The sequence below is a fragment of the Aspergillus viridinutans genome (genome assembly GCF_018404265.1).
Source record: "Aspergillus viridinutans IFM 47045 DNA, scaffold_11, whole genome shotgun sequence".
Lineage (NCBI taxonomy): Eukaryota > Fungi > Ascomycota > Eurotiomycetes > Eurotiales > Aspergillaceae > Aspergillus > Aspergillus viridinutans.
This window is the reverse complement of record NW_025091227.1, coordinates 763677-787918: the sequence shown is the minus strand read 5'-3', so window position 1 is coordinate 787918 and position 24242 is coordinate 763677. Positions and strand designations below refer to the sequence as shown.

The 24242-nt window shown below is 48.0% G+C and overlaps 10 protein-coding genes and 1 non-coding gene across 11 annotated transcripts; 5 read left to right on the top strand and 6 right to left on the bottom strand.

Moving 5' to 3' along the window:
• Positions 1–348: 348 nt before the first annotated feature.
• Positions 349–2755, top strand: Aspvir_002390 (Zn(II)2Cys6 transcription factor; the record flags this gene model as incomplete). Its single annotated transcript, XM_043273991.1, has 3 exons — positions 349–583; positions 644–1647; positions 1709–2755. 3 exons carry the CDS (start codon positions 349–351, stop codon positions 2753–2755), a joined length of 2286 nt encoding a protein of 761 aa, XP_043129926.1.
• A 170-nt stretch (positions 2756–2925) lies between these two features.
• Aspvir_002389 (dihydrodipicolinate synthase family protein) lies at positions 2926–3816 on the bottom strand (the record flags this gene model as incomplete). The annotated part of the gene is made up of 1 exon (XM_043273990.1): positions 2926–3816. The coding sequence occupies one exon, from the start codon at positions 3814–3816 to the stop codon at positions 2926–2928; it is 891 nt and encodes a 296-aa protein (XP_043129925.1).
• A 974-nt stretch (positions 3817–4790) lies between these two features.
• Aspvir_002388 (neutral amino acid permease) lies at positions 4791–6489 on the top strand (the record flags this gene model as incomplete). Its single annotated transcript, XM_043273989.1, has 7 exons — positions 4791–4969; positions 5032–5450; positions 5498–5638; positions 5688–5902; positions 5966–6163; positions 6215–6358; positions 6406–6489. The coding sequence occupies 7 exons, from the start codon at positions 4791–4793 to the stop codon at positions 6487–6489; spliced, it is 1380 nt and encodes a 459-aa protein (XP_043129924.1).
• Positions 6490–8884: 2395 nt separating this feature from the next.
• Aspvir_002387 (uncharacterized protein) lies at positions 8885–9810 on the bottom strand (the record flags this gene model as incomplete). The annotated part of the gene is made up of 4 exons (XM_043273988.1): positions 8885–9060; positions 9122–9192; positions 9241–9399; positions 9464–9810. 4 exons carry the CDS (start codon positions 9808–9810, stop codon positions 8885–8887), a joined length of 753 nt encoding a protein of 250 aa, XP_043129923.1.
• Positions 9811–10384: 574 nt separating this feature from the next.
• Positions 10385–11277, bottom strand: Aspvir_002386 (uncharacterized protein; the record flags this gene model as incomplete). The annotated part of the gene is made up of 2 exons (XM_043273987.1): positions 10385–10923; positions 10986–11277. 2 exons carry the CDS (start codon positions 11275–11277, stop codon positions 10385–10387), a joined length of 831 nt encoding a protein of 276 aa, XP_043129922.1.
• A 986-nt stretch (positions 11278–12263) lies between these two features.
• On the bottom strand, positions 12264–12923 carry Aspvir_002385 (uncharacterized protein; the record flags this gene model as incomplete). The annotated part of the gene is made up of 1 exon (XM_043273986.1): positions 12264–12923. One exon carries the CDS (start codon positions 12921–12923, stop codon positions 12264–12266), a length of 660 nt encoding a protein of 219 aa, XP_043129921.1.
• A 621-nt stretch (positions 12924–13544) lies between these two features.
• Aspvir_002384 (uncharacterized protein) lies at positions 13545–15650 on the top strand (the record flags this gene model as incomplete). The annotated part of the gene is made up of 3 exons (XM_043273985.1): positions 13545–13770; positions 13844–14019; positions 14070–15650. 3 exons carry the CDS (start codon positions 13545–13547, stop codon positions 15648–15650), a joined length of 1983 nt encoding a protein of 660 aa, XP_043129920.1.
• Positions 15651–16263: 613 nt separating this feature from the next.
• Positions 16264–16383, top strand: Aspvir_r0030. The gene has a single exon (XR_006253219.1). It is a non-coding gene; the product is annotated as a 5S ribosomal RNA (ribosomal RNA).
• Positions 16384–18167: 1784 nt separating this feature from the next.
• Positions 18168–20045, bottom strand: Aspvir_002383 (uncharacterized protein; the record flags this gene model as incomplete). Its single annotated transcript, XM_043273984.1, has 1 exon — positions 18168–20045. The coding sequence occupies one exon, from the start codon at positions 20043–20045 to the stop codon at positions 18168–18170; it is 1878 nt and encodes a 625-aa protein (XP_043129919.1).
• A 1659-nt stretch (positions 20046–21704) lies between these two features.
• Aspvir_002382 (uncharacterized protein) lies at positions 21705–22553 on the top strand (the record flags this gene model as incomplete). Its single annotated transcript, XM_043273983.1, has 1 exon — positions 21705–22553. One exon carries the CDS (start codon positions 21705–21707, stop codon positions 22551–22553), a length of 849 nt encoding a protein of 282 aa, XP_043129918.1.
• Positions 22554–23187: 634 nt separating this feature from the next.
• On the bottom strand, positions 23188–23527 carry Aspvir_002381 (uncharacterized protein; the record flags this gene model as incomplete). The annotated part of the gene is made up of 2 exons (XM_043273982.1): positions 23188–23433; positions 23504–23527. 2 exons carry the CDS (start codon positions 23525–23527, stop codon positions 23188–23190), a joined length of 270 nt encoding a protein of 89 aa, XP_043129917.1.
• Between the last annotated feature and the right edge of the window lie 715 nt (positions 23528–24242).

Here is a 24242-nt window from a genome sequence, read left to right as displayed (position 1 = left end):
ATGATAGTTGTATGCTTAACTATGGAAACATGAGTATTGTCTGCTACAAGCTATCAATCCTACTTCCCTCAAGCTGTGAATCCCAATACACCGTCTTCAAGGGACTGGAAGATACCATTAATGAGAAGCAATTTCCAATGGCATTCATTATATTTTAAGATTTCGGCTATGAAATGCGGGGTTAATGCACTATTCACTTTCAACTCCCAAATAGGCAAGTGCTTCCGATGCCGTTTGACCTCCTCCGTCCCAAAGAGACCGGCAAGCAATCGCTTCAAAGACGCAATCTCCTGTCATGCGGCGGTTTCCAGCTTGGTTTGGTCTATCCCTGTCCGTTTCCTCATAGCAATGACTCCGATAACTTCAACTTTCATCCTGCCGCGCCGGACTCACGCACTAGGAGCATGTCGCACCTGCAGACGTCGGCATGTCAAGTGCGACCAAAAGCGGCCTTCATGTCGTACATGTCGATCACTGGGTGTCACATGCGAGCGTCCTCCAAGCAAGGTACGATGGATGCATAATCCCCATACCGGCGATAGTGCAGAGGACCAACGCGAAACCCGTCGGCATCTTTACACAGGTGAGCCTAGCCGTTTTAGACGCGGGCATGTATAATGATTGCCAGCTAATGCGGGTACAGAGCAATCTAGATTGTCCATGACATCCTCACTGCGCTCGCGACTAGTCTCAGGCTCAATCAATGCGTCGTTGGCTGAGATTGACCTCCGAACCAGAGACATTGACAACCCTCCCACAGGCGATATCATCGTCGGTCCATTTGCAGTTTTAGGACAGCCTACTCCTGAGTCCCAGAGGGGAGATAGCGTGGTACAGCAGGAGGCCGAACAAGATGCACTGGATTCCACTTCTGTCGAGTCAGAGGCTCACATTGCCCAGCCGATCAGCCCGCCAATGATCGAGGATAGTTCTGAGGCTATGGCCCAGCCGACGACATTCGCTCAGACATCTTTTATTCCGGACTCTGTATGCCATTTTGACGATTTCCTCCACTGGTCGGATCTGCTTGGTTGCAGTCCAGATGCTCTTGATTGGAACCCTGCGCCGTTGTCAAACGACATGAATCTGGGGACAAATTTAGCCGCGCTCGGTCCGGAGTTCGAAATGGATCCTATGCCTTTCGGCGGACCAGCAAATGCCGGGTTATTCTCAGACGCCCCAGGTGGGAACGGCTCCTTGCAGATGATCGAACCGACAGAGATGGCCTCCACTTTGCTACATGCCGCTTCATTGACAGAGGCCCCCTTCCTCTTCAAACATTTCCATGATAACGTGATTCCTCAAACAATGCCTATGCCTCTGGGCAAAAAGTCTCCGTGGAAAATTCTGAATGTACCAGCCGCAATGGTTACTTACGGCGATCTGACCATACTTGGATCCCAGAATATCAACCATGCGCGCCAGGCCAATCTATACGGGTTGTTGGCCTGTTCTGCTATCCATTTATCCATGTATCCAAGCGCACACTCGTCAGATGCGGCCAAACACTGGCAAGGAACAGCCGAGAATTTGTTCGAGCAGGCCAGGGAGCATATGCAACTCTCGATAAAGTATGAAACTCAAGAGCCGAAAAGGGCCAAGTACAAGGATCAACTAATGGCCATATGTTGCTTGACTGAATACGCTGTAAGTTCATGACATCCAATGTCCTGTTCACCTTCTGAAGAGCGAAGGTTAACGTGCTTAGATATTGTCTGGGCAACAACACTATGCTCGTGGATTCCTTATCCACGCTGAGTACATTCTACGCATGCGGGGCCTGCCGAAACGACGGATCTCGCCAAAGGCGCGTCTCCTACACCATGTTTATACGTGGCTGCGACTTGTAGGTGAGAGTACCTATGTTCTTCATGACTATCAGCCCTCCGCCTCCTTTATCGAGGCCTTTGATTCCGACTTTCGCCCTAGTCGACGTGATCCGCACAGTCAGATCAGAAGCGAAGCGCATCAGAAGGTCCCGCAGCTCGACGACTTCCTGCGACTCGAAGCACACCATTCAGACAGTGACCTGAACATCGACGATCCCAAAGATCAGGAGACCGGGCTGCATGATATTCATCTGCAGGACTCGCGCAACTTTTCGGATACACTATACAAGCAGATCTACGGCATCCCCGAGACATGGCTCACACTCGTATCCCAGACCACGAGGCTCGCCAACGTGATGGAGACGTTTCGAATTGCACGTCAATCACAGAATAAGGCTTCCCCTGAGGCGTGGGAAACGCTCCACCGCCGCAGTGAGCACTTGGAAAATATGATCTGCTCCTTTGTTCTGCGACATGATCGTCGGATACGCCCCAAGCACCTCGACTCATCCAAACCCCATGAGCCCATGTTACGAGCATTGAACGGCGCTCTGCTAATTTTCTTTTACCGGCGGGTTCGACAAGTTCATCCTGCTGTTCTTAATGGTTATGTGGACAATGTTATCACGGCTCTGGCTGAGTTTCAGGAAGCCGTACCAGCAGAGCATCCCATGAGCCCTGCAACGGCTTGGCCAATGTTTATTGCGGGGTGTGAGGCGCTCACAGCCTCTAGACGGGACGCTGTCCTTCAATTCTTCAACAGGGCCGAGTCTATCTGTCGATTCCCCGTATTTGAAACGGCCAGGGAAATTCTGACCAACGTATGGAACCAGCAGGATCAGCATTTGGAGACGAATAGACGGGATCCGATGCCAACGTGGATTAATATTGTCAGGCAAAAGCATCTATGGCCTCTTTTTTGCTGATGTACTTATACGATACCCTGCGCCGCTACTGAATGTATTACTACGTTAACTCATAGCTCAATTTCAGTCAAACAATCATTGGGCTGATATATTGAACTACCAAGTCAAGGACATTACTTCATTGTTCACTATACCTTTCCTAATCTTTGAAGTAGTCATCATCTAGCCATTTATATCGTGGTTACACCAGCGTCGATCAGCAACTGCTTCAGCTGTGCCTGCAATTCAGGGCCAAGTGACTTGAACGGCTTCCTCAAGCCTCCAGTGGCTTGTCCAGTCAGCTCCACCCCAGCCTTGACAGCCGCCGCATAGTTATGCGATTCCAAAAACTTGCAGATAGGCCAAATCTTCGTCCACAGCTCGCGCCCTCGCTTCAGATCCCCTTTCACCGAGACCGTCTCATACAGCTCGACTGCGAGCTCAGGAATGAAATTGGCCGCTCCCCACACCCCGCCGGGACAACCGGCCACAAGACCGTAGAAGGTCAGTGTATCCCAGCCATTGAACGCGGTGATCTTATCCGAAAGCCCAAAGACCAACTCTGTGAAGGCGGGGGCATTCCCCGACGTGTCTTTCAGATACTTGACGCCCACCTTGGATAATCCCGCAATCTCGCCGGGGGTGAGCGTCAGACCTGAAGCGCTGGGAATATTGTAATACATGATAGGCAGACCGGAGGCGCTATGGATCTCCGCCATGAGCTCGGTCAATTGCTCCAGGTTGACGGGGTCGTAGAACGGCGGCACGACCATCAGCGCTGCGGCGCCGGCGGAGGCTGCGTGCGTCGCTAACTCGAGAGCCTCAGCCGTGGAGGTGCTTCCTGCGCCCACGACGACTGGGACGCGGCCGGCGGCGAACTTGATACATAGTTCGGTGAGCTCCTTGCGCTCGGCGGTGGTCATGGTGGTGAACTCGCCGGTGCTACCGCCAGGGACGAGCCCGTGGATGCCGGCTTCGATGAGGCGGTCGATGTGTGCTTTTAGACGGGCGGCATCGATGCGTGTCTTGTCGTCTGTGAAGGGGGTGATGAGAGCGACTAGGATGCCGTGTAGATCGGGCATTTTGGGCTTTGTATTGCGATGGACGGAGAGATAGAGGGATTGTTTGGATGTCAAGAAGAGTCAAGGAAAAAGAACGCAGGGTATCAATCGATATGTCTATATAGGATCGACGAAAGAGTGCTAGATATAGATGGACGTAATGTGAGGGATAGGGACCACTTGCCATTTTGGGACTTGGCACGACGGTAAGGGAAGGCTTTCCGTCCAGCAATCCGCCACGCCAATAGCGGAAGTATACCTTAGGGACTACTATCTCCGAAGAATGCTGTCAATGAGAGCCGACCATTACTTCAAGGAAACTTAAATAGCATCCGCGGCCTTGTGTCACGAGATATGGCATTTTGGGTAATCCTGAGAAGACATAGTATACGATTGGAACTGGATGAGAGAAACTTTCAGTATATGACTATTTCCACAATTAAGATACCTTTTACGGCTAATCGGGATCATTTCTAGGTAGTGCACGACTGAATGCCGCTTTGACGGCTACAACAGTCATTAACACCTGTGTATACACATGCTATGTAGACGGGTGGACAGTCTACACTTAATACAACATGACTAGCAACAGGTCATGTCCTATCAAGAGACATATAGACTTCACTGGGACACCGTATGATAGGCAAGCTCCCGACGCTCCATTAGGAAAGTCATCCCGAAACTCAATTAGTGTATGACACGCCTGACCTTCAGCGCAAGACGTCCCGAACACAAACTACGCGCCACTGGACACAGGCGCGAGTCTGTCATCAATCACACTAACCGTAACCCATTTCCTTTCCTAGTCGGTGGTTTAAATCTCTGCGGGACTGAAAAGGTGGCTTATCTGGGTGGAGTCTTCTCCGGGTCACCGTGGCTCTCCCCAACCTACCCCGGATTACGCCCAAGAGTGACATGATAAGAGGGATTTTATGAAGGCTGTCCTTCCCCAGTGTCAAGTATGGGTCTCATTCATCAAAGATACAGCTATCAAAATGACCTCACGTATTGTCTCTCTATCTCCTGATCATTTGAACATGGACGCGGAAAGTCAGACTCCAGCTCAAAAGCCAGAGGATATGGAGAAGAAAGAACAACCAATGCCGCCTATCCGTCAGGATGCCTTTGGTGACGAGGAGTTTGCCGAGGTCAAGTACAAGGTTCTCAAGTGGTGGTGCGTTTACCCAGTCTTCAGGAGGAAGTCTTCAGGAGGAGACGTGCTAACAGTTTCAACAGGCAAGGAGGTCTGCTCATGGTCGCTGAGACTATCTCTCTGGGCATCCTCTCGCTTCCCGCGGCTGTTGGAGCCGTTGGACTAGCTCCAGGACTCGCCATCCTTATCAGCATGGGCATCCTCGCCAGCTACAACGGCTACGTTATAGGGCAGATAAAACTGCGATTTCCTCATATCAGCAGCATGTCTGATGCGGGTGAAGTTCTTCTGGGCCCGTTTGGGAGGGAACTCCTGAATGCAGCACAGATACTACTGTTGATCTTCATCATGGCAAGTCATATCTTGACATTCACTGTGGCCCTGAATGTCATTACGGGTCATGCTACTTGCTCCATCGTCTTCGGAGTTGTGGGAGCAGTTATCTCGTGCATGCTCTCGCTGCCTCGGACGTTGGAGAAAGTCTCATGGCTATCGCTCGTCTGTGAGTTGTTGCTGCCAACCTTACGGGTTAGGGTTAACCTCTAGCAGCATTTGTCAGCGTCTTCGCCGCAGTGATGGTCACCATGGTGAGTATTGGGATCATCAAGCCAACCTCTACATGGGTAGCAGCCAAGCACACAGATTTGGTGACTGGCTTTGGGGCAGTCACAAATATGGTCTTCGCATATGGTGGGTATAATGGTGCCATATACTCAGGGATAGTTCTGACAATCAACAGCCAGCCATAATTCCTTCTTTACTTTCATTGCCGAGCTTAGCGACCCCAGGGAGTTTCCGAAGGCGCTTGCACTTCTCCAGTTCATTGATATCTCGCTGTATATCATTGCTGCGGTCGTTATATACTACTTTGCCGGCGAAAAAATTGCATCACCTGCTCTAGGTTCTACGTCTCCTTTAATCTCCAAGATTGCATACGGCATTGCGTTGCCTACTGTAAGATTCTCGATTCCCGCGCAGACTGTTGCTTCTCAGCTAGCTCGAGACTGACCATCAAAGATCGTCATCGCAGGTGTGATCAACGGCCACATTGCCGCCAAAGCCATCTATCTGCGCATATTTGCTGGAACACAGCGGATCCACAAAAGGGACGTCGTTGCTGTCGGCTCATGGATAGGAATTATGGCCGTGCTTTGGACCGTAGCTTGGATCATCGCCGAGGCTATTCCAGTGTTTAATGACCTTATCGGGTTGATTGTCAGTTTCCCATGCAGAGTAGCACCTTCAAAGAAACTGACCGGATACTAGGCCGCACTGTTTCTGAGCTGGTTTACCTTTGGCCTGCCCGGGGTTTTCTGGCTGTATATGAACAAGGGGATGTGGTTCTTGTCGCGGGGCAAGATTTTCTTGACCGTCGTCAACATGTCATCAGTGTGTATTGGATTGATTGTGGTAAGTAAATACCTTGCTTTGACGCAGTGCTTAGGCTGACTGATTAGTGTGCCCTTGGGCTTGATGCATCCGGTGTCTCGATTCATCAGAATCCGGCGGGCTCTGTTTTTTCCTGTGGTGCTCGCAGTTGATCTTGCAGTTTCTTAGGTTGTATATGGCGCGGGACTGAGTGACAATATAGGGCTGGCTATGAGTGCGTCGGATTTACCTTGTATATCAATATTTATCTGGCCTTTCCGGGGACAATGTACACCCTTCCCCGCTGCAATAAAATATAGGATCGTGGAGATGCTGAAGCTCAACACACATCCTACGATTTAGTCCACAGGCACACAGCACTTAGCTATCTCATTTTCTTGCGTTCTGCGAAGGACGCCTGTGTATGATCAAGGCTTTGGGGATTAAACATCAAGTAGTCATTCACCGGGGGGGCTAATGGAAAGTAAAGAGACGTACCCGCTCTAAGTTGTTAATTCTTTGTCAGGAACAGGCTGTGTATGTGAGACAAACTGAACTGCCTCCACTGGCAGGATGTGCAACAGTCATTTTCTAGAGAATGTCAGGACTGATGTCTGACGTAGTATTAATAGCTACAGGGCTTGCTTGATGCGGATAGTCTCTGATTTAAGCCGGCAGGTCTGAGCAGGCGTTGATAAGAAAAAAGACGTGGACGGGAGAATCAAGAGAATCAAGCATCCCCGCAGTAAGATATCAAGGAGACGCTTCAAAAACACCTTTACCCCATTTTAAGCCTGTATTAGATACTCCTCAGGTTATACCAGGCGTATTTTATGCCTTATATTTTAATATTATACTGATCTTCTTCATAGCTTGACCTCTATGAAAATAATCTATTATGCTATATCAAGTAGGAGGCTAGCTAAATATCCCTAAATACCTTATTATTAGCCACGGTGTCTATGTGCTAATATTTCCATAATAGTAGTTAAATATGGTCTAAGCATATTCTAAACAGATACATATTTTATCTAGTAGATTAGCTTGTGTCAGCTTTCCTAAGTTCCTTTATTAACCTTAGAAAGTTAAGCTAATAAGCTTCTCAGCATATGCTTAATGTATTAACCATCTTATTCCATGGTGGACTCCCATCCACTAATACTTAATTAAAGCCATAAGTAGGTATCTTAACTGCAACCGATTGTATGCCTCATATTTTGCGTTCTGACTTCAATCCACCGAACCGGTTGTGTTCTGAAATGGTTGTAATCAAATGCGCCTACGTCAAGAATAAAGTTGTGCTCTCCACCAGCCCTTGCATTCTTAGGGCACATGGTTTGTTTCTCAGTCCTGACCTACGACTGATGAATGTGAGATGGGTACATCGAGCTACTACCGCTTAGATTATCACTGAACCATGGCTACTGATTGAATTTCTACCCCGTGGGCGGGCATTTCGTTGACATCATGATGGTTCCCCGGCGATTCCGAGTGCGGACTGGAATGCAATGCACCAGGGGCACTGAACGGTCAGCGGAATTTCGGTCTATGCAGTTGAAACTTCCACAAGTACTGATTATCAGTAACTTGGTCGTTCATCCAATTAAGGCATAAATGTGCTACGGAGCAGGTGGCACAAACCCAGGGGCCAGCAATAGGTGGTATATAATACATGAAATTTTCTCACTACAGTATGTAGGCTCCAGCTATATAACCTGCAATGATGAAGTCCCATATGAAGTTAGCGAGAAATTGAATAGCCTGCATTATGCTGTCGCAAATTTAGTAATAAACAGTGTTTTGCCCCCGGGCCCCAGAAACTTACTGTACCCGCTATTCTCCACCGCAGCTGTTTTCGCTTTGAAGGTACGCCCTCAAATCCAGCCCGACCATTATGCTTCGATTTCTCAACGACGCAAAGAGCAATAGAACAATAAGTCCGACATTGAAGTGGACGTTGGTACAAGGATTCAGCGTTCTGAGACGCCTCAAATAGGGTGTGCATCTACGCAGTTTGATGGGAAATCACACCACAGATATGACATCTCGCTTCCAGCCCTGTACCCATTAGCCTCATTTGCGTAACAACCCTCCAAAGACGGAACTGGCTGTTTCGCATTGAAAGAAGGTGCTTCTGGGCTCAAGGCACAGACAATCTGCAGGACAATAATATAGCTGAACAACAAAACGACGAACCTCCCGACTCCAATCCAACGCCTGAAATCAAAAAGGGCGGGGTTGGAGGAAATGAACATGATAGCGCCGCGGGCGAAGGTGGCTGTGTCAGCAGAGGGGCTTACAAAGAGAAGAACTACGAGGATGAAACGAAATAATAATGAGGAGGAACAGGAGGGAGGAGGGGGAGGTGGTGGTGAATGGGAGATAAACTGTGAAGATGTCGTGAATTAATATTTTGATAATTCCACTTTATCCTGCAATCCTGGCACGGTCTCAAACTGTTTGAATAGAAACTCTGCCACTTCTGCCCGAACCTATTTAAAGACGCTTTAAGCGAGTGTCTAGAATCCACTGCGTTCTCAGGACAAAACCAGAGAAGCCTCGGATGTATTAACGAGTAGTGTATCCACCGTTAGCAAAGATCGTCTGTCCAGTGATCCAAGCACCTTCAGTGCACAAGAAGCGAATGATAGGAGCGATATCCTCGACTATAGTCAGACGGCCACCCATGCCGTTGGCTTTGTGGAATTCCACTGCTTCGGGGGACTCCTGAGGATAGAAGAACGCTATGATGATGATTAAAGTCGGATTCCCATCCATGAAATCATGAGACAAGCAGAGACGTACGTGTGTCCATTGGTCCAGGTGCGACATTGTTGACACTGACTCTGCGAGACTGGAGTTCCTTGCAAACTCCCCTATGATAGTGTTAGGCCTGTGTTTCGAGCCGATAGGATGCAACATACCGAGTGAAATGTTCGACTGGAGCTTTACTGCCAGCGTAAGAAGTATAGTAGCCCGTGAATGCGCCAAGGAGGGCAGTCACAATAGTGATAATCTTTCCGCCATCCGTGACATGGGCAGCAGCTTCCTTGAGAACAAAAAATGCTGTCTTAGAGTTCACCCTGCAGCATAAGTGAGTGATTTAATACGCTACATGGTCTTCACCATAAAATCATAAGCACTTACGCAAACATCGTATCATATTCCTCTTCGCTGATCTCTGTGATCGGCTTCTTGAGTACCTTTCCAACCGTGTTGACCACAATATCGACATGACCAAAGTCACGAAGCACCTCTTGGAATAGTTTCGTCACCGCATCAGCCGAAGTCAGGTCACCCTGATAGAAAGAAACCTTGATTGAGGGATTCTTCTTCTTGAGGGCGGCCTCGAGGGCGGCTGCATCCTTCTCGCCGCCTTTTGAGTGATAGTGAAGGGCAAGATTAGCACCAACGCTGGCTAGCTCGAGGGCAGTTTGGGCTCCAAGATTCTTGACACCGCCAGTAATGAGACCAACCTTGCCGGTGAGAGCCATCTTGGTATTGGAGTAGGATAGTAGTAGTCTGGGTACACTGTCAATGAAGATTCCGTGTAATTGGTTAACTAATAAAGTGCCCTCTAGAATTTGATTGAGGGAACTTCACTCCTCTTATATATCCATGATAGCATTCAAACTCAATGGTGACGTTATAGCGATAGCTTGATGGTGGTGAGGATGAGGCCTGCATATAGAAGACTCGTGTGAGATCCATAAACGGAAATAGTGGGGCGTACTTAGAATCACTCGGTTTCATTGGTTAAGAGCTGCGGGGTCAGAAATCCGATGTGATATCCCGATTAGGAAGTCCCCACAGAGTTGTCTCGATGGTTTTCCAATAATACAATCGTTCATGCTAAGCAGCATTATGAACTTGCAACGAACCCAAAAGCTCAGGCCGAGAAGCTCCATTGGTGTTTTTGCTAGCTCATCACAGGGTGGTCCAGGATTGTCAAAGTCTATTCCTGACGTCATAGACAAGTGACGTTCCGACTTTGTCTCGTAAGCTCGTAGGGTAGTGCTTCAAGACACTTCCCCTTCCCTCTGTCGGGTTCCATCAACATTGTGGGTATTACGAGCTTCCGAGGAAATGGCCAGGATTCGGGTCTGGCAAACTTCCATCCGGTACGAAGGTAGCCCCGAGAAAATAGTAGGTTCCAGATCCATGCAAAAATGCCGCGTTGCGGTCAATCCAAACCACGATCCGATACAGCAAGCCGTTTAGGCCCAATGTTGCGAGCCCACCTCGTAAACTGATGGCCCGCACAAGACCTTGCATGTGAACATTGTAGTTTTCAAGGCTGCCGAACATGGCTTCATAGCTTGCCATCTTGACTATAGCCCCTACCAAAGCATCGTCTATATCTTCGGGTCGCCGGTCTGCCAAACGCTGGTTGATAGAAGATATAGCTTGACACCGAAGATCGAGGAGGTCGATTCTTAGGCTCCCAGGATGTGTCTGGAGAGAGGCATAATGCGATGCAGCAAGAAGCATCACAACCCAAAACAAGGCAGGCTCGGTCATCACTAATGGAAACCACCTGGTTCTCAGAAGACCACGGTTCCCAGGCTGGTCAAGCTCTGGAATATCAACGGCCATATGTACCAAGTCTTTGCAGATTCGTCAAATTCCGCTTCTCATCGCTTCATATCTCCAGGACTGAATAACTTACAGTGATCGACAAGCTTCGCAATCCAAGGTCGACTTGGGATAGGATACGATTGAAAAGGGTCCACGCGGAGTCCACCTATTGCAGGTGATATGCAGATTGTGTCGAGGTCTGAGGAAGAAGAATCGGTGTCAAACTGATCTCGGGCGCCGTTTTCTTCTGTAGCTAATAGGGTTTTCTTTCGGGGTCCAGATCGCTTCCATTCCTGACGTGTCACATGCGAACGGAACTCGCGTTCTTTCGCGCGCTCGAGGGCGTCCCTTGGCTTCTTGACGTTGATGAAAACGTAGTCCATTCTTTCTACGGACGATAGTGGGCAGCGTGAACGCACTGCTTTCCGCATGGAATGTCACCAGCTCGAGAATTGAAATTTTATGAGCAGGAAAATAGAGGCATTTAGAGCGATTGCAAATGTTCAGTGTCTTACAGAGGAGATGGAATTCTCAAGAGGAGAGAGTGAGAGAGGGCAGCAGCAACCCCACTTGCTCCTTAAGGCTCAATCGCATTCTGGACAGCCCGACAACCTTAATCGGAGCCCCGAAGGATAGGTTTTTAGGTTGGATTAGAAAATAGATATTCATTGTCCATTTCTGGGCTCAGGCATGCTTACTTCCACAAGTCACCATTGGACTCTTTTGCCCGGCTCTCAATCACTATTTGACTTACGCCACTTGCAGAGTGCGAAAGACTATATTCGTCAGAGCTTTTGTCGAAAATCCAGCAGTAGGGGTTCTTTTCGACTTGGTTACCAAACATCGTCTAGCATCGAAGCCTTTTTGAAATTGGCAGGATGAAATTGATTTTAATCAGCTTGAAGGCCTGTGCGTCGGCTCAGCACAGCGAGTTTTCAAGCACATGTGTATTCATTTTGGAAGTCAGGTTTGTTAAATATCCTAGAAAACCACATTTCATATGCCTTTCACTCGCTGGTAATGTGGTTCCTTCTAGGCTTTGACGGTTTGCTGCATCCTTGTCTAAATGTATATGATCAGCATCACCCAGCCTTTCCATGGAACTCATCCTACGGAGAGTGCCCTCGAAATGTCCACGTAAGAGATCTATGTATAAAAGATTAGAGTAATACACATTGACTGGACGAAACTAACACATACGACCATAGGATATGGGGAATAGAGCTTCCCGTCTGCTCAGCCATACTTGAGCCAGTATTATTAACGCGGCTAAAAGTTATATGTGCCCTTGAAGACTTGCTGCTCCAGGGGAGAGCTGCTAAGTCACAGGGTGAGCTAGGCAATGCCATATCAAAAACCATGGTGACGCTCATGCTGAATAAACTCCATTATCTCCATCCTCCACTTTATACCAGAAGTCCACCATATTCGTCGCATCACCCATAGACGACCATAGTCTCACCATTGTATACCATCCTTCATAGTCTTCATCACCTTCATCTGCTTCTGGAAACGCCTCAATAACCTTAACATACCATGTGTTGATCTCCTCCACACAGCGCATGCCATGCATTTCTTTGTGTTCTTCTGCTAATGGCACCTCATTCACCAGCAATTCAAGAACCTCATCATCAATCATCATACAAACACAGTATTTATTCCACCGATCCCGCATACCTTGTCCTTCTACCCAAGATTCAAAATGCGAACGCACATCCTTGATTGACGCACCATTAAGTTGTTCTGGATCCTCCATAACAGTTAACCGGTGGCACGCCCATAGCTCATCGTTTGGTGTGGGGTCTGCATTTTGGAGACCCATGGTATGGAGGTCTTTGTAGACTTCCCGCTTGGTCCAGGAATTGATAATGTCAATCGCTTTGCGAAATGCTGGGTCTGATTTGTATGTAGTGCGATAGACTACCCAACCCCATGATTCTTGCCGCCGTTCACGGACATCAGCAAGAATTCGGCGAGACACACGGTTCCTGTCTAGCGTGGTCTGATCTAGACCTGGTATAGAGTACATTATATCGTAGAAGTGGGAGGTCTGTGGATGAGGAGTGATAGCGGCCAGTTGAGGGCAAGTGGTCAAACGGCCGCAGGTAGGCGAAGGCGACGATGCCGATCAGCGGAGTTCCCCGTCTTTGTTACTCTATTGGCTTACGACAGCGCCGACTGGACGTGATGGCCGTGGGCCCGTGGCCCCAACCGCCAAGACGGGCAATCTCGCGTTGTGGACAAAATGCTGATGATCCTTCGACKATGCTGGATGTTGACAAGCTAGTTGATCTACTCCGTATAGCCCCGGCCCCCATCCGACTATTGTGGACTTATTTCGGAGTAAACAGAGTAAATAAGTGTCAACTGTGAAGTACTAATCGTGTGAGCCTATATAATTAGTACCTATAATAACTTTCTCAATTAGATTACAGAGAGGAATCCTATTATTAGATAGATCTACATGGTTGCACAAACCAGCAAGACTAATCATGGGGTAGGCTTAGCGCCAAGGCAACAGGAATGAATCTGTGCTCTGTCGACCTTGAAGCCAACTCAGTTTTTCCATGGAGAATACCCCGGACTCATCATACAACTGTCTTATTGCTATCAGCCGTTTTGACTCTCTGCCTCGTCCCGTGCTGGAAAAATGTCAGAATTCAGAGCTCAAGATAATGAGCTGCAGCCTCTGTCAGCTCAGTTAGATAGTGTTGAGCGCGAGGCTGGAGAAGATGAAACGGAATGCTCCTCGAAACCGAGCATCGATCAGGCCAAGTGGTCGCGCTCTCCTCGAAAACTGACAAACAACGCCCGTTCGAGTCCATTCGCGACTTCGCTGGATGCTATTCTTGCCTGTTTTCCCATCCTCTTCCTCGGTAAAGATCCCTGCTATTGTCTTTTTCTTTCGTCTTCTAGCAACTAGGTGAGCTGAACCGAGCTATTACCTAGTACTCGCAATTCTCGCGATCCGTCTTGACGGGACTCAAATATCCCAGTACGGCGACGGAATCATCCAGGCTACACAGCTGCTTCCTTCCGTTTTCCCCATAGTGTTCGCAGCGATTGTTGGAGGCTTGATGCGAAATTATGCCTTATGGAGGGCGCAAAACTGCGCTCCACTAGGGGTAAGTCCAAAGAAGCGGTTGCCTCATGGGGCTAACTAATGCGCTATAAGGTCCTAGAACAATTGAATGGCAGTTCAAGCTTTGCAGGAACAGTCTCATCGATACTGGCACTGCGTCATGCGACTCTCCTCTCAGTATCTGTCCTCCTGCTTTGGGCGATGTCACCCATCGGAGGCCAAAGTGCACTACGGATGGTTTCACAGGCAGCGTCAAGTGTTTCCGGGAACGCCTCGGCTGCATATATAAACATGAACGGTAGTTCTTATTTAATTGGCTTCTCTGCGATGACCGCTGGCCTCACTCCCACCAACGCGGTGTACACTGCGTCTCTTCTCGCTTCGCAGGAGGTCAAAGACTCTCCTCGCGACTTGTGGGGATGGCCAAAGATCCCTCTTCTGCGAACTCTGCCACCCGTTAGCTCATCACGCAATTCTGCAAACCCCTGGAGAAGTTCCGTATCCAATGATTCGATCATTTATTCATCTCTTGCTGGAATTGTCCTTCAAGGCATTCCACGCGACCTGGATGCCGAGTTCTCCGTCGAGTCATCATATCTTGACCTTGATTGCCACTTAGTTGCCAATGACAGTACGGATCAAGTGGTGTATGAGATAATGGGCAAAAGTGTGCTCGTGCATAATGCTACCGATCTGTTTGAGCATCCCACCTATCATAGCATAGGTGAAGTGACCATGAGTAGCTTCTTCATCGACACAACCTATAATTTCACTGCTCCTGCTCGAAACCAGGCGAATGTTAATCTGTTTTACGGATCACGAAACAGACTGGGCGAAGGGCCCCTTCGCGCTGCGCTTTTCAATTGTTCTATTTCCTACGTCCATGTAGAATCATGGATCGCATGTCAAAATTATTCATGCGCCGTAAACCGCATGCGGCAATCTGAGAATGACAGGCGCCCTAGCTCATACACACCATGGCATGACCTTGATTTGAAGATGACTAATAACTGGGTTACACTTTACAACTTCATTACTGAGCTCCCAGCTGCTTCTGGACCAATAGCGAGTTATGCTGCATCACCAACAGACAGCTATATCTACGGAGAACCTTCCCTGTTCTCGCTCAAAGATTACCATCGCGATTGGAGCTCTGTGAGTGAACACGACGTCTCGACTAGACTCACAACCGTGTTCAATACGTACTGGCAGGCATCACTGGCCCCTCTCATTATCACTACCGTCTCCGCATCGGATCCTGTTCGCCTCTCAATACCGCCTCAGGAAGGGCTGGCAAACTTCAACAGCACTTTCTGTACAACTTCCAGAGCTATCAGGGTATATCGTACGAAGTTTGGTTGGGTATCGGTATTCATTTTCGGTGCAATCTTACTCCAATTCTGCGCAGTTGCCGCTCTTTCCCTCAAGTCCATGACCATCGCCCCCGATATCCTCGGATATGTGTCATCGATGACTAGAGAAAACCCACACATTCCTCTTCCTCCAGGAGGCAGTTCCTACTCTGGCCCCGAACGCGCACGGCTACTTCGGGACTTGAAAGTCCAAATTTTGGATGTACAGGGCTACAATGACACCGGACATATTGCATTGGCGAGCAGGGACACAGTTGACATGATGGGACAGAAGCTCAACCGAAGACGCGAATACGGATAAAATATTCGCGACAGGATAGACCCCGACGATCAGTGAGTGCATTTTTGCGCTAAGTGAAAACAGTGCAGTCGCTAATCGCGGCAGACCGCAATGAACTGCTACCACCACATGCAGCGGCTGTATGAGCCTGTCGCTGCGAGCAGCTCTTGTGCGTACTCCAACGCCAGCGCTACCATATGCTATCGCTACTGCCGTCTTTATGCGGGAGATGAGCGCGGTTGTTGTGCTGAGGAAAAAAGCAGACCTGACGCGCAAACAGGCTGGGAACCCTCCCACGCAGCCAACCTCATCTGATCCCGTTTTGGTGTCTTTTGAGTGTTAGAGACGTCCGGACAGGGTCAAGTGCCACGAGTTCATACGGCGAAAGAGACATCTGATCATGGAATAGGTGGAAACTCTTCTCTCATCATTGCCAGTTTGTAATTGTATTATCATTGTCAATTAGCTGTTGTCAGTCCCTTTAAAGCCCGAAGATTTGAGTCGTCTTGTGCGGCGTGCCTTCGGCCATTCAATCTGGGCACTCCACACCCACTGTACCCTCTTGTCACTGCTGCAACTGACTGCAAGAGCAGCTCATTACTGAGATATAAACCAGCCATAAGCTACTTCTAGCACATACGACCATAGGGTGTGGAAAACAGGGCTTCCCGTCCGCTCAGCCGTACTTAAGCCACACGCCGGCTGGTTAGTAGTTGGGTGGGTGACCACCAGCGAATCCCGGCTGTCGTATGTTTTTATTTCTTGGATTATTATTGTCAATTGGCCGTTGCCAGTCCCTTGGAGCCCGATGAGTCGTCATGTCCCTTCGGCCATTCAATTTGGTCACTCCGCAAGCACAGTTAAGATATCTCTTTGATATAAGATAGGGCTCTTGCAGGCAAGAACTACTAATTAAGGTGTTAAAAATAATTAAATCTATATATCTCTAAGGTAGTCCAGGCTCAGAACTATTAGAAAGCTCAGAACCATATAAGATTTTAGAATCACTAGTAATTCACCTACTAATAAGAAAGTTTAGAAGGTATAATCCTTTCTAATCTACCATCTGACTAACTAGACTTTATACTGTCGGATGCAGGCATCCAGATAGGGGTTGTTGTGAGAGGGTTCTTCACATAGAAAAAAGGCTCTGCGATATAGAGCAATACGCACAACGATCTGCGAAGGGAAGCGGTTGCTGACGCGCCGCAACAGACCGAGGATCCCAGAATTGTTGATGCACAGTTACAATCGCGCCGAAGAGAGAACTCAAACTCCAGTCCAGAAATTTCGCAAGATATTGGCAATTCGGTCCTTAAACTACTCAGATCTCCCTATCTTCGTGGAGACACTATCACAAACACCTGATAGATATACGCTCGCGGAGGCCAGGATCAAACGTCCTACTCAATGCTTGAATCCAAGAGCCTCAGAGGCCCACTCAGGCAAGACTATTCAGCCCTTAAGAGACACTCGGCTGACTATCTTCCTCCTTATAGCATTGCGAATGCACTTCCAAGCGCAGTCTGCTCAGACTACAGCAACTAGCTTTAGACCGTTCTTCAAGACCAAACCTCCACAATCCGCCCGAACGTCTGAACAATCATTTTACTCTCGCTAGGCAGCGAAATATTAGGTGCATGCTCAAGCCCTGGATGGCGCTCATAAATAAATCAGGGGTCTCTGATATCCATGGACAGCGACGAACGCGAGAAGCGGGAGACCTCAACATTTGAATGGTCCAGAAGGCTCTGTCGTATTTGTGGTAACTTTGATTGGCGAGAAGAGCACACCAAACCAACGTCTAGTATAGGCAGCACTGGGCAAAAAGCAATGAGGTTTGTCGCCCAATCAGGCATAAAAAATTAGCGCCTGGTCACCGGGAGCCGCTGTCATGTGTGACTGATTGACTAAAAGAGGGTTCTCAGTGGTTGATTGGGTTCTTGGAAGTGGAAGAATTCCTGTGCTTTAACAAGCGTCAGCTGCAACATTGCATGAGATGATGCGATGGATATTAACAGTCAAAAGTACTATTAAAACCAAGGTATTTAAGTTGTGGTTTCCATGGGAAAGAAACGCAATGAAAGTCTCTTCAGTAAGCTCTCATTCTCACACTGCACATCAAAACCAAAACCTTTCTCCGCCAAGCCCTAAGTATTGACTTTCAATATCCCAAACCCTCCTAAGGTATGGTACAAAGATAGAACCCCCAGTGGTTTGTTACGCTAAATCGATCAGGATATCTGGCTTGCTGTGTACTTTACACCTTTCCAGTCACAATGACGGCTAGTTCTGGTGCGAGTGGTTCCTGTCGGAACAGCAGATGTAACCATTGGAACAATGGGCACCGGCGACAAGTCTGCAAGGAGCCTGACTGCCGTAAACAATGGAAAATCTGTCAGACCGGTGATCATGGCGGCCCAGAAAATCGTGGCAAATATGCTATATGTGCCAAATGCAAGGATCACCCAGCTGGTGGACCAGACGGTTTTGAAGAGTACATAGACTTGACAGTCTAGAGGTCCATCCCTGCAACGGTCATTCAGGTGCAGTGTCAATGGCCTCAATCCAGTTTTGGATAGATTTCGTGCTGGAATCTGCAAATTGTTCACGGTCGGATGCAGTGCTGTCAAGATCCTCCTCATCAGAGCTTTCAATGTCAATCCAGGGATGTTGATATAGTGTCTTCTCACGTGCCGGATACCCCGTCATCCTTAACCATTCGAATATTCCACGAGTTGCTCCTTCGGATAAGGATTGTGAAGAGGAATAACAATACTGTATAGTTGGAGATCCACAAGCATTCTCGATATTTAATTGCGTTTCATCTGACATAGCCTGGCCAAGTCCGAGATCTTGTAGCTCTTCGCCGTTGGTGAGACACCAGTACCAAGCTTTGTACCTGAAACAATGGCAATTGCATAGTGCATGTTTCTGGACTTCCAGCTCGGTTTCGCAGAGGCGAGATTTGCCAAAGGGTTTCCACGGGGTCGTGGGAGCGCGAGCATGTTCATTGCTAGAAGCGATGAATAGCAGTCGGCATTCATCCTCACGGCGGATCATCTGTCCATCACTCGCCCCAGGGTTCGAGGTTATGAATGACTGTCTAGTTCCAGTCCACGCAGCTGCGTGGAGATCGAGGGCTGTCAGTCCGTTTTTAACATCTTGCAACTCAGACTTCACTATCCCCATAATAATTGCACCAAGCCAAAGCGTTGCTAACCGGGGCTGTCGCCTGCCAAGAAGGGCGGCAAGCTTATGCATGTCTCCATTTCTTAAAATCGGATCAATCACGGCGAATGCGGGATTGAGCCAGGCACTGACCAAATTGCATTCAATATCGGCATTGAAAAAAGTGCTGCACAACAAAGATCGCATACCCCAGACGTCAGAGCTCAATGTCATGTAGCCAGTAAGCAACCTGCCATATTCAGCGACGAGTTCCATATGTGAAGGTCCGGTACGGGGAGGGACAAAAGTCGCTGGATGTTGAATCTGCGTGGTAGATATGGTGGCTGGCTTCGGTACTGGTAGCGTAGCTAACCTACCACCGAGTAAGGGAATGTAGAGTGTCGCAGCCAGAGCAGCCGAACACTGGCCATACAGTCGGTGATACGCACAGAACCTCGCCAGGTATTTGAGAGCAGTTTCCGATGAGGGTGGTGCATAATTATTATTAAACAAAATTGGTCTTGCGTGGCTGAGAGTTCCATTTAGGATCGATACAGACCATGGTGATATATAGGTCTTGTCCTTATAATCTGTAGTTATCTTCCAGCCCTTATCGCCAAGCAAAATAGCCTGCCACCAACGAGCTTCACCTTCTTCAATATCATCACCGATCGGGACCTCCACATCGTATTTCCCATGCGATTTTTCAACCATCCCGTGCATTCGATACTCGACCGTACAACGACGATCTGGAGAGCGATCCAGGAGCTCAGCCCACCGAACAGACAGTATATAGGCCCATGCCAGCAGCAAAACCGTGAGATAATTGCCTTCGTCGTGGCCATATAGGCCCTGGACGTTCGGCCATTCCGTGAAAGGAGTGTGATCGGCAAATTCGACTTTTAGAGGGGTTTGAGTTGCCAGCAGGAGTTGGTGAGGTGTGATCTTTGGCTCCAAATCGCAAACTCCCGTCGATGTCTCCCACTTTGACTTGCCTTTCACGAAAAGAGCATATGGTCCTGGTGGTGTGCCTTTCTCAACACACTCAAAGGAAAGGCATTTGTTAGCGGGGCGTATGCCGTGCGCGAGGAAGCTTGGTGTTTGCGAAAGAATGTTTTTGAGCTCGATGCAATGAAATGGAAGGGGTTCGGAATCGTCTGCATCGAGATATGATGACCAGAGCTTATAACTCTCACGCAAGACACTGTCGTACGCTTCTTTACTCGGACAAACAATATCACTCATTGCTGGAAGAAGCAAAAAGGAACGTCCAAAGTACCTTCAGCGTCCAGTCGAACTGACTGCACTCGTGTATTGCATCCTGCGGGGTAAGGTAATCTCGGTTTCTGTTGATGCGTCAAAGGCGAAGAGAATAAGTAGTTGTGTGCTGGTGAGATGAGTTATTGCGTGTCAGAGTGCTCAAGACGCGGATGTATAGAAGGAGACAAAACTTGACGACCTGCTGCGACACTGATGAAAGAATGGACGAGGAAGCACCAGGTTGCTTGAGCAGCGAGGGATGTTCGACTAACCGATCTTGGACTAAGCTTAAAGGAGGTTTAGAGGGTGATGATGTAGCCAATCAATTAGTCTGACCGGCCATTCCGGCTCCACAGGAATCTCATCTTGGCAGGGAGCCCTCTAGTCTCCAACGAATCAAGACTCGTTGCAGCAGACTCAATCCACTCTTGTCGCCAGTATCTCTCACTTCGTACCTTACCACTAGATGTATCTCCTTATTCTATAGGAGGAGAATAAAAATAAATAAACATTGATATAACTGGAGTTGAATATCATTATGAAAAAGGAGAGGATAAAGGGCTGTTATCACCAGTCAAAGCGTAGCCATGAAAATACTTGCAAAGGAAATGCTTATAGCACTAGTACTGTTCATGCTGGTTCGTGCACTCCTGGCTGCCTTTGTAATTCTGAAACAAAATGGTGTTGCATCATATGCCCATCGCGTCTGTCTCTCCTGCTGAAAAGTCTAGAGCATCCCTCAGCTAGACAGCAGTAAGAACAGGGAGCAATATTCATCGACTCAACGTGACGAGAGAGGTCTGCCTTCCTATTGAATGCTTTTTGTAGGTACATCTAGACTGGTTTACCCAATCCGCAATTTGGGTTGGATCAGGCCTACCCATGTGCATATGGGTTGAACCTGCCTAATCTGCATGGATATGGGTTAAGTTGAGTTAACCCATTGGGTGCATGTGACCTAAGGCCTCTAAGAAATGACAAGCTTATCTAGCCGAATCTAGGCCTAGATAGGAGTATATTTTTATATATATAGAATTATAGGTATCCTAGTGGTGTGGCTAGGCCGCTAGAATACTAGAAAAATAGATAGTAATCTAAATACTAGAGGTCACCTGACTAGGTAGTATGGATATTCATTATCCGCGGTCCAATCCGCATGGATATGAGGGTGGGTTAGATAAGTGGTGGATCAACCCATAATTCGCATGGTATATCCAATCCACGACCAGTCAGTCTAGTTCTGACTTGGACTAGGACTACGCATATTTGCAAAATATCATCCTGGCTGCCGCAAGTGGGTTATCTTGCTTATAGGCCTTCCTATTGATACCTTCGGCTTCAAATTTCAAGAAGGACTATCTTTTGAATCCTACATAGATTGTTTCATGCCCAGCAGTGGAGTTTTCTATCCTCAAGATCTGGGAGGCTGCTGACATCGCTGAAGTAGACTGGGGAAATGAAACTGTGGGTCTCACGGCACGGATAAACCCGCCCTCCCGATTGCCATTGATAGGCCATGGGCCATGGTTCATCGTGCCTTGACAGCTCTTCTTACCTACAAATACCCATAGGAGTCTATTCTGGAATGCCCCTGAACGATAAATTTGATCTTTTGGATCGGTATCTACATGTTCATAAATCAAAATGCCAGACAGTCTGAACTCTGAAATCCATTGTCCCTCGTCCAGCACTCATTCATCTCCTGTTAATGACACTCCTCTGCATCGATTTCTTGTCTTAGTGGCCATCAAACTCCTGAAACATGTACGGCCGCATAAGGGAGGCGTTCTTTTTCTCTCTCGCAATCTGTGTGTCAAGTATGGGGAACTTGTCCTGCTCTCTGAAGCTTCGACGATGCGTTATATTTCCAGCCATACATCCATTCCTGTGCCTAAGATCTTTTGCGCCTTCGAACATCGCGGTTGGACCTATATTCTCATGGAAAGGATTCATGGCGACATGATTGGAGTTGGGTGGGTGAATCGAAGTGAGGAATCAAAGGCAATGCTTTTATCACAACTAAGGCAGTTCATCCAAGAGATGAGGGGCCTTGTCCCTCCTGAGGAATGTGGCATTGCAAATATTGATGGCGGACCTCTATATGACTGTCGGTTACCTGGACCCTCACTGCGATTTGGACCGTTTAGCAATATTCAAGACTTTCATAACCACTTACGTCAAGGCATATACCTGCATCCAAATCTTGACCCGGAGATCCAAGAACTCATCATCCAGCATCAGAGTAGCTGGCCACTGAAGTTTACGCACGGTGATCTTAGCAGCTTGAATATTCTGGCTTGTGGAGATAAGATTGTCGGTATTATCGACTGGGAAACAGCCGGATGGTATCCATCATATTGGGAATACACTACTGCTTGTTACGTAAACCCGCAGAACAATTTCTGGCGCGATGAGATTGATAAATTTCTGGACCCGATGCCTAAGGAGCTAGCAATGGAAGAGACTCGCCGAAAATATTTTGGTGAATTTTAGTCTGTGGTAACCGATCAAGGGATAGTTTCTTTTTGCTCAATCAAGTCATATGTTGCAGCCCGGCTCATATCAAAGTTGCCCTTTCCATCAAAGCGATGCTCATCCTTTTTCTTTTGGCAAAACCACATCGCTCTATCCCTCACTTTCTCCCATTCCAGGATGCTAGTTCCCAAAGCCCTACCATCCTCCTTGACCCACCATACACAATTCCAGCCGGGTTGGCCCTGTTTGATTGGCGTGTTGCGTAATATGGCTGTAAGACGATTCTTGTCTTCCACTTTTCCAATCAAGATCCGGACAAGTAACATGCTGGTTGGGTACAGTGGGCAAGGACGCTCTTCAAAGTGCCACTCAGAACCCCCCCCCCCCAGGCTTGAATCTCTCTTTGGCATGGTAGCGAGTGCCTTTTCCTCCCTCGACCTCGATTTTGGGCCCGACAAGGAGTGCCCAGTGATAGCTAGTTGAGGAACGTTATTAGACTCTTTAGGCCTCGTCCTTTTTCTGGGACAGAACTTACGTATCTTCTTTCCCCGCCATTGTAGGAGCTCCTCCGCGAGCGTACAGGACAATATAAAGACGATCTTTGTTCGATGGCATTGTACAGAAACACTGTGGATTTTCGAGTCGATTCTTACTACTCCATGTTCATGTCTATTTCCTTGGTTCTCAGAACCAAGGCACCAGTCATGCCCTCCTTCTCCTCCTTCTCCTCCTCCTCATTCTCCTCCTTCTTCTTCTTCTCCTCCTCCCCCTTCTCCTTCTCCTCCTCCTCCTCCTTCTCCTTGATAGCCTTTAGGAGCTCCTTGGCCTTGGTGCGCTTGCGCGCGACTTCCGCTTCTTCGGCAGCGGCAGCCTTCTCTAGCCGATAGACTTCGGCCCGCTAATATGATAATATCATATATTAGCCTTAGCTCACTACTATATGTACATAGTGGCAATGAAAGTCTTACCAAAGTCTCGATGGACGAATCCATCTTTTGAGAATTTTTTTTTTTTTTTTTGGATTTTTTTTTTATCCTTCTGACGAAGGGCACGGGGGCGTTCATGCGATCCTGGGGCCTCCATTCGGAAGCAACCCCCCTTATTGACAATCACTTGCTGCTAATACATCCGTCAGATTCAACTTCAATTGTACATAGTCAACCGAACAGGGAATTACCTGTATGATGCGCGCCATTGGTGCTGGTGCTGGTGCTGTTGCTGTTGCTGCTTTCTTCTTAATCAGTCGATAAGACACACATGTTCTAAGGAGCATATCTATACTCACGACACAGTACAAGGATGAAACAATGTTATTAGAGGAAAGACAGAAAGGAGAAATGAAAACGAATGGAATGGACTCTTGTATATATACATCTCAACTTGTGGTTAGTCAGCTATTGCTGTGATGGTATCCTATTGTTTATACAGCAGGTGACAAAGACCTACTCTTTACTATTGTTAATGCAGTAACACAAACTTATGTAATTCTCATTGAGCACACGGAACAATGACTTATTTTCAAACTTGCATCTATATAAAGTAACTCCTTTACTTGAATTGACATTGTGTGTTGGAGGTGATTGTATGATGTATGCACATCTAACATGTTGAATACAACCATGGTTCATCTACTCCTCGCCAAGGGCCTGACGCATGTCGGAACCCATATCGGAACCGATACGGGTCAGGCCCTTGGCGATGAGTACC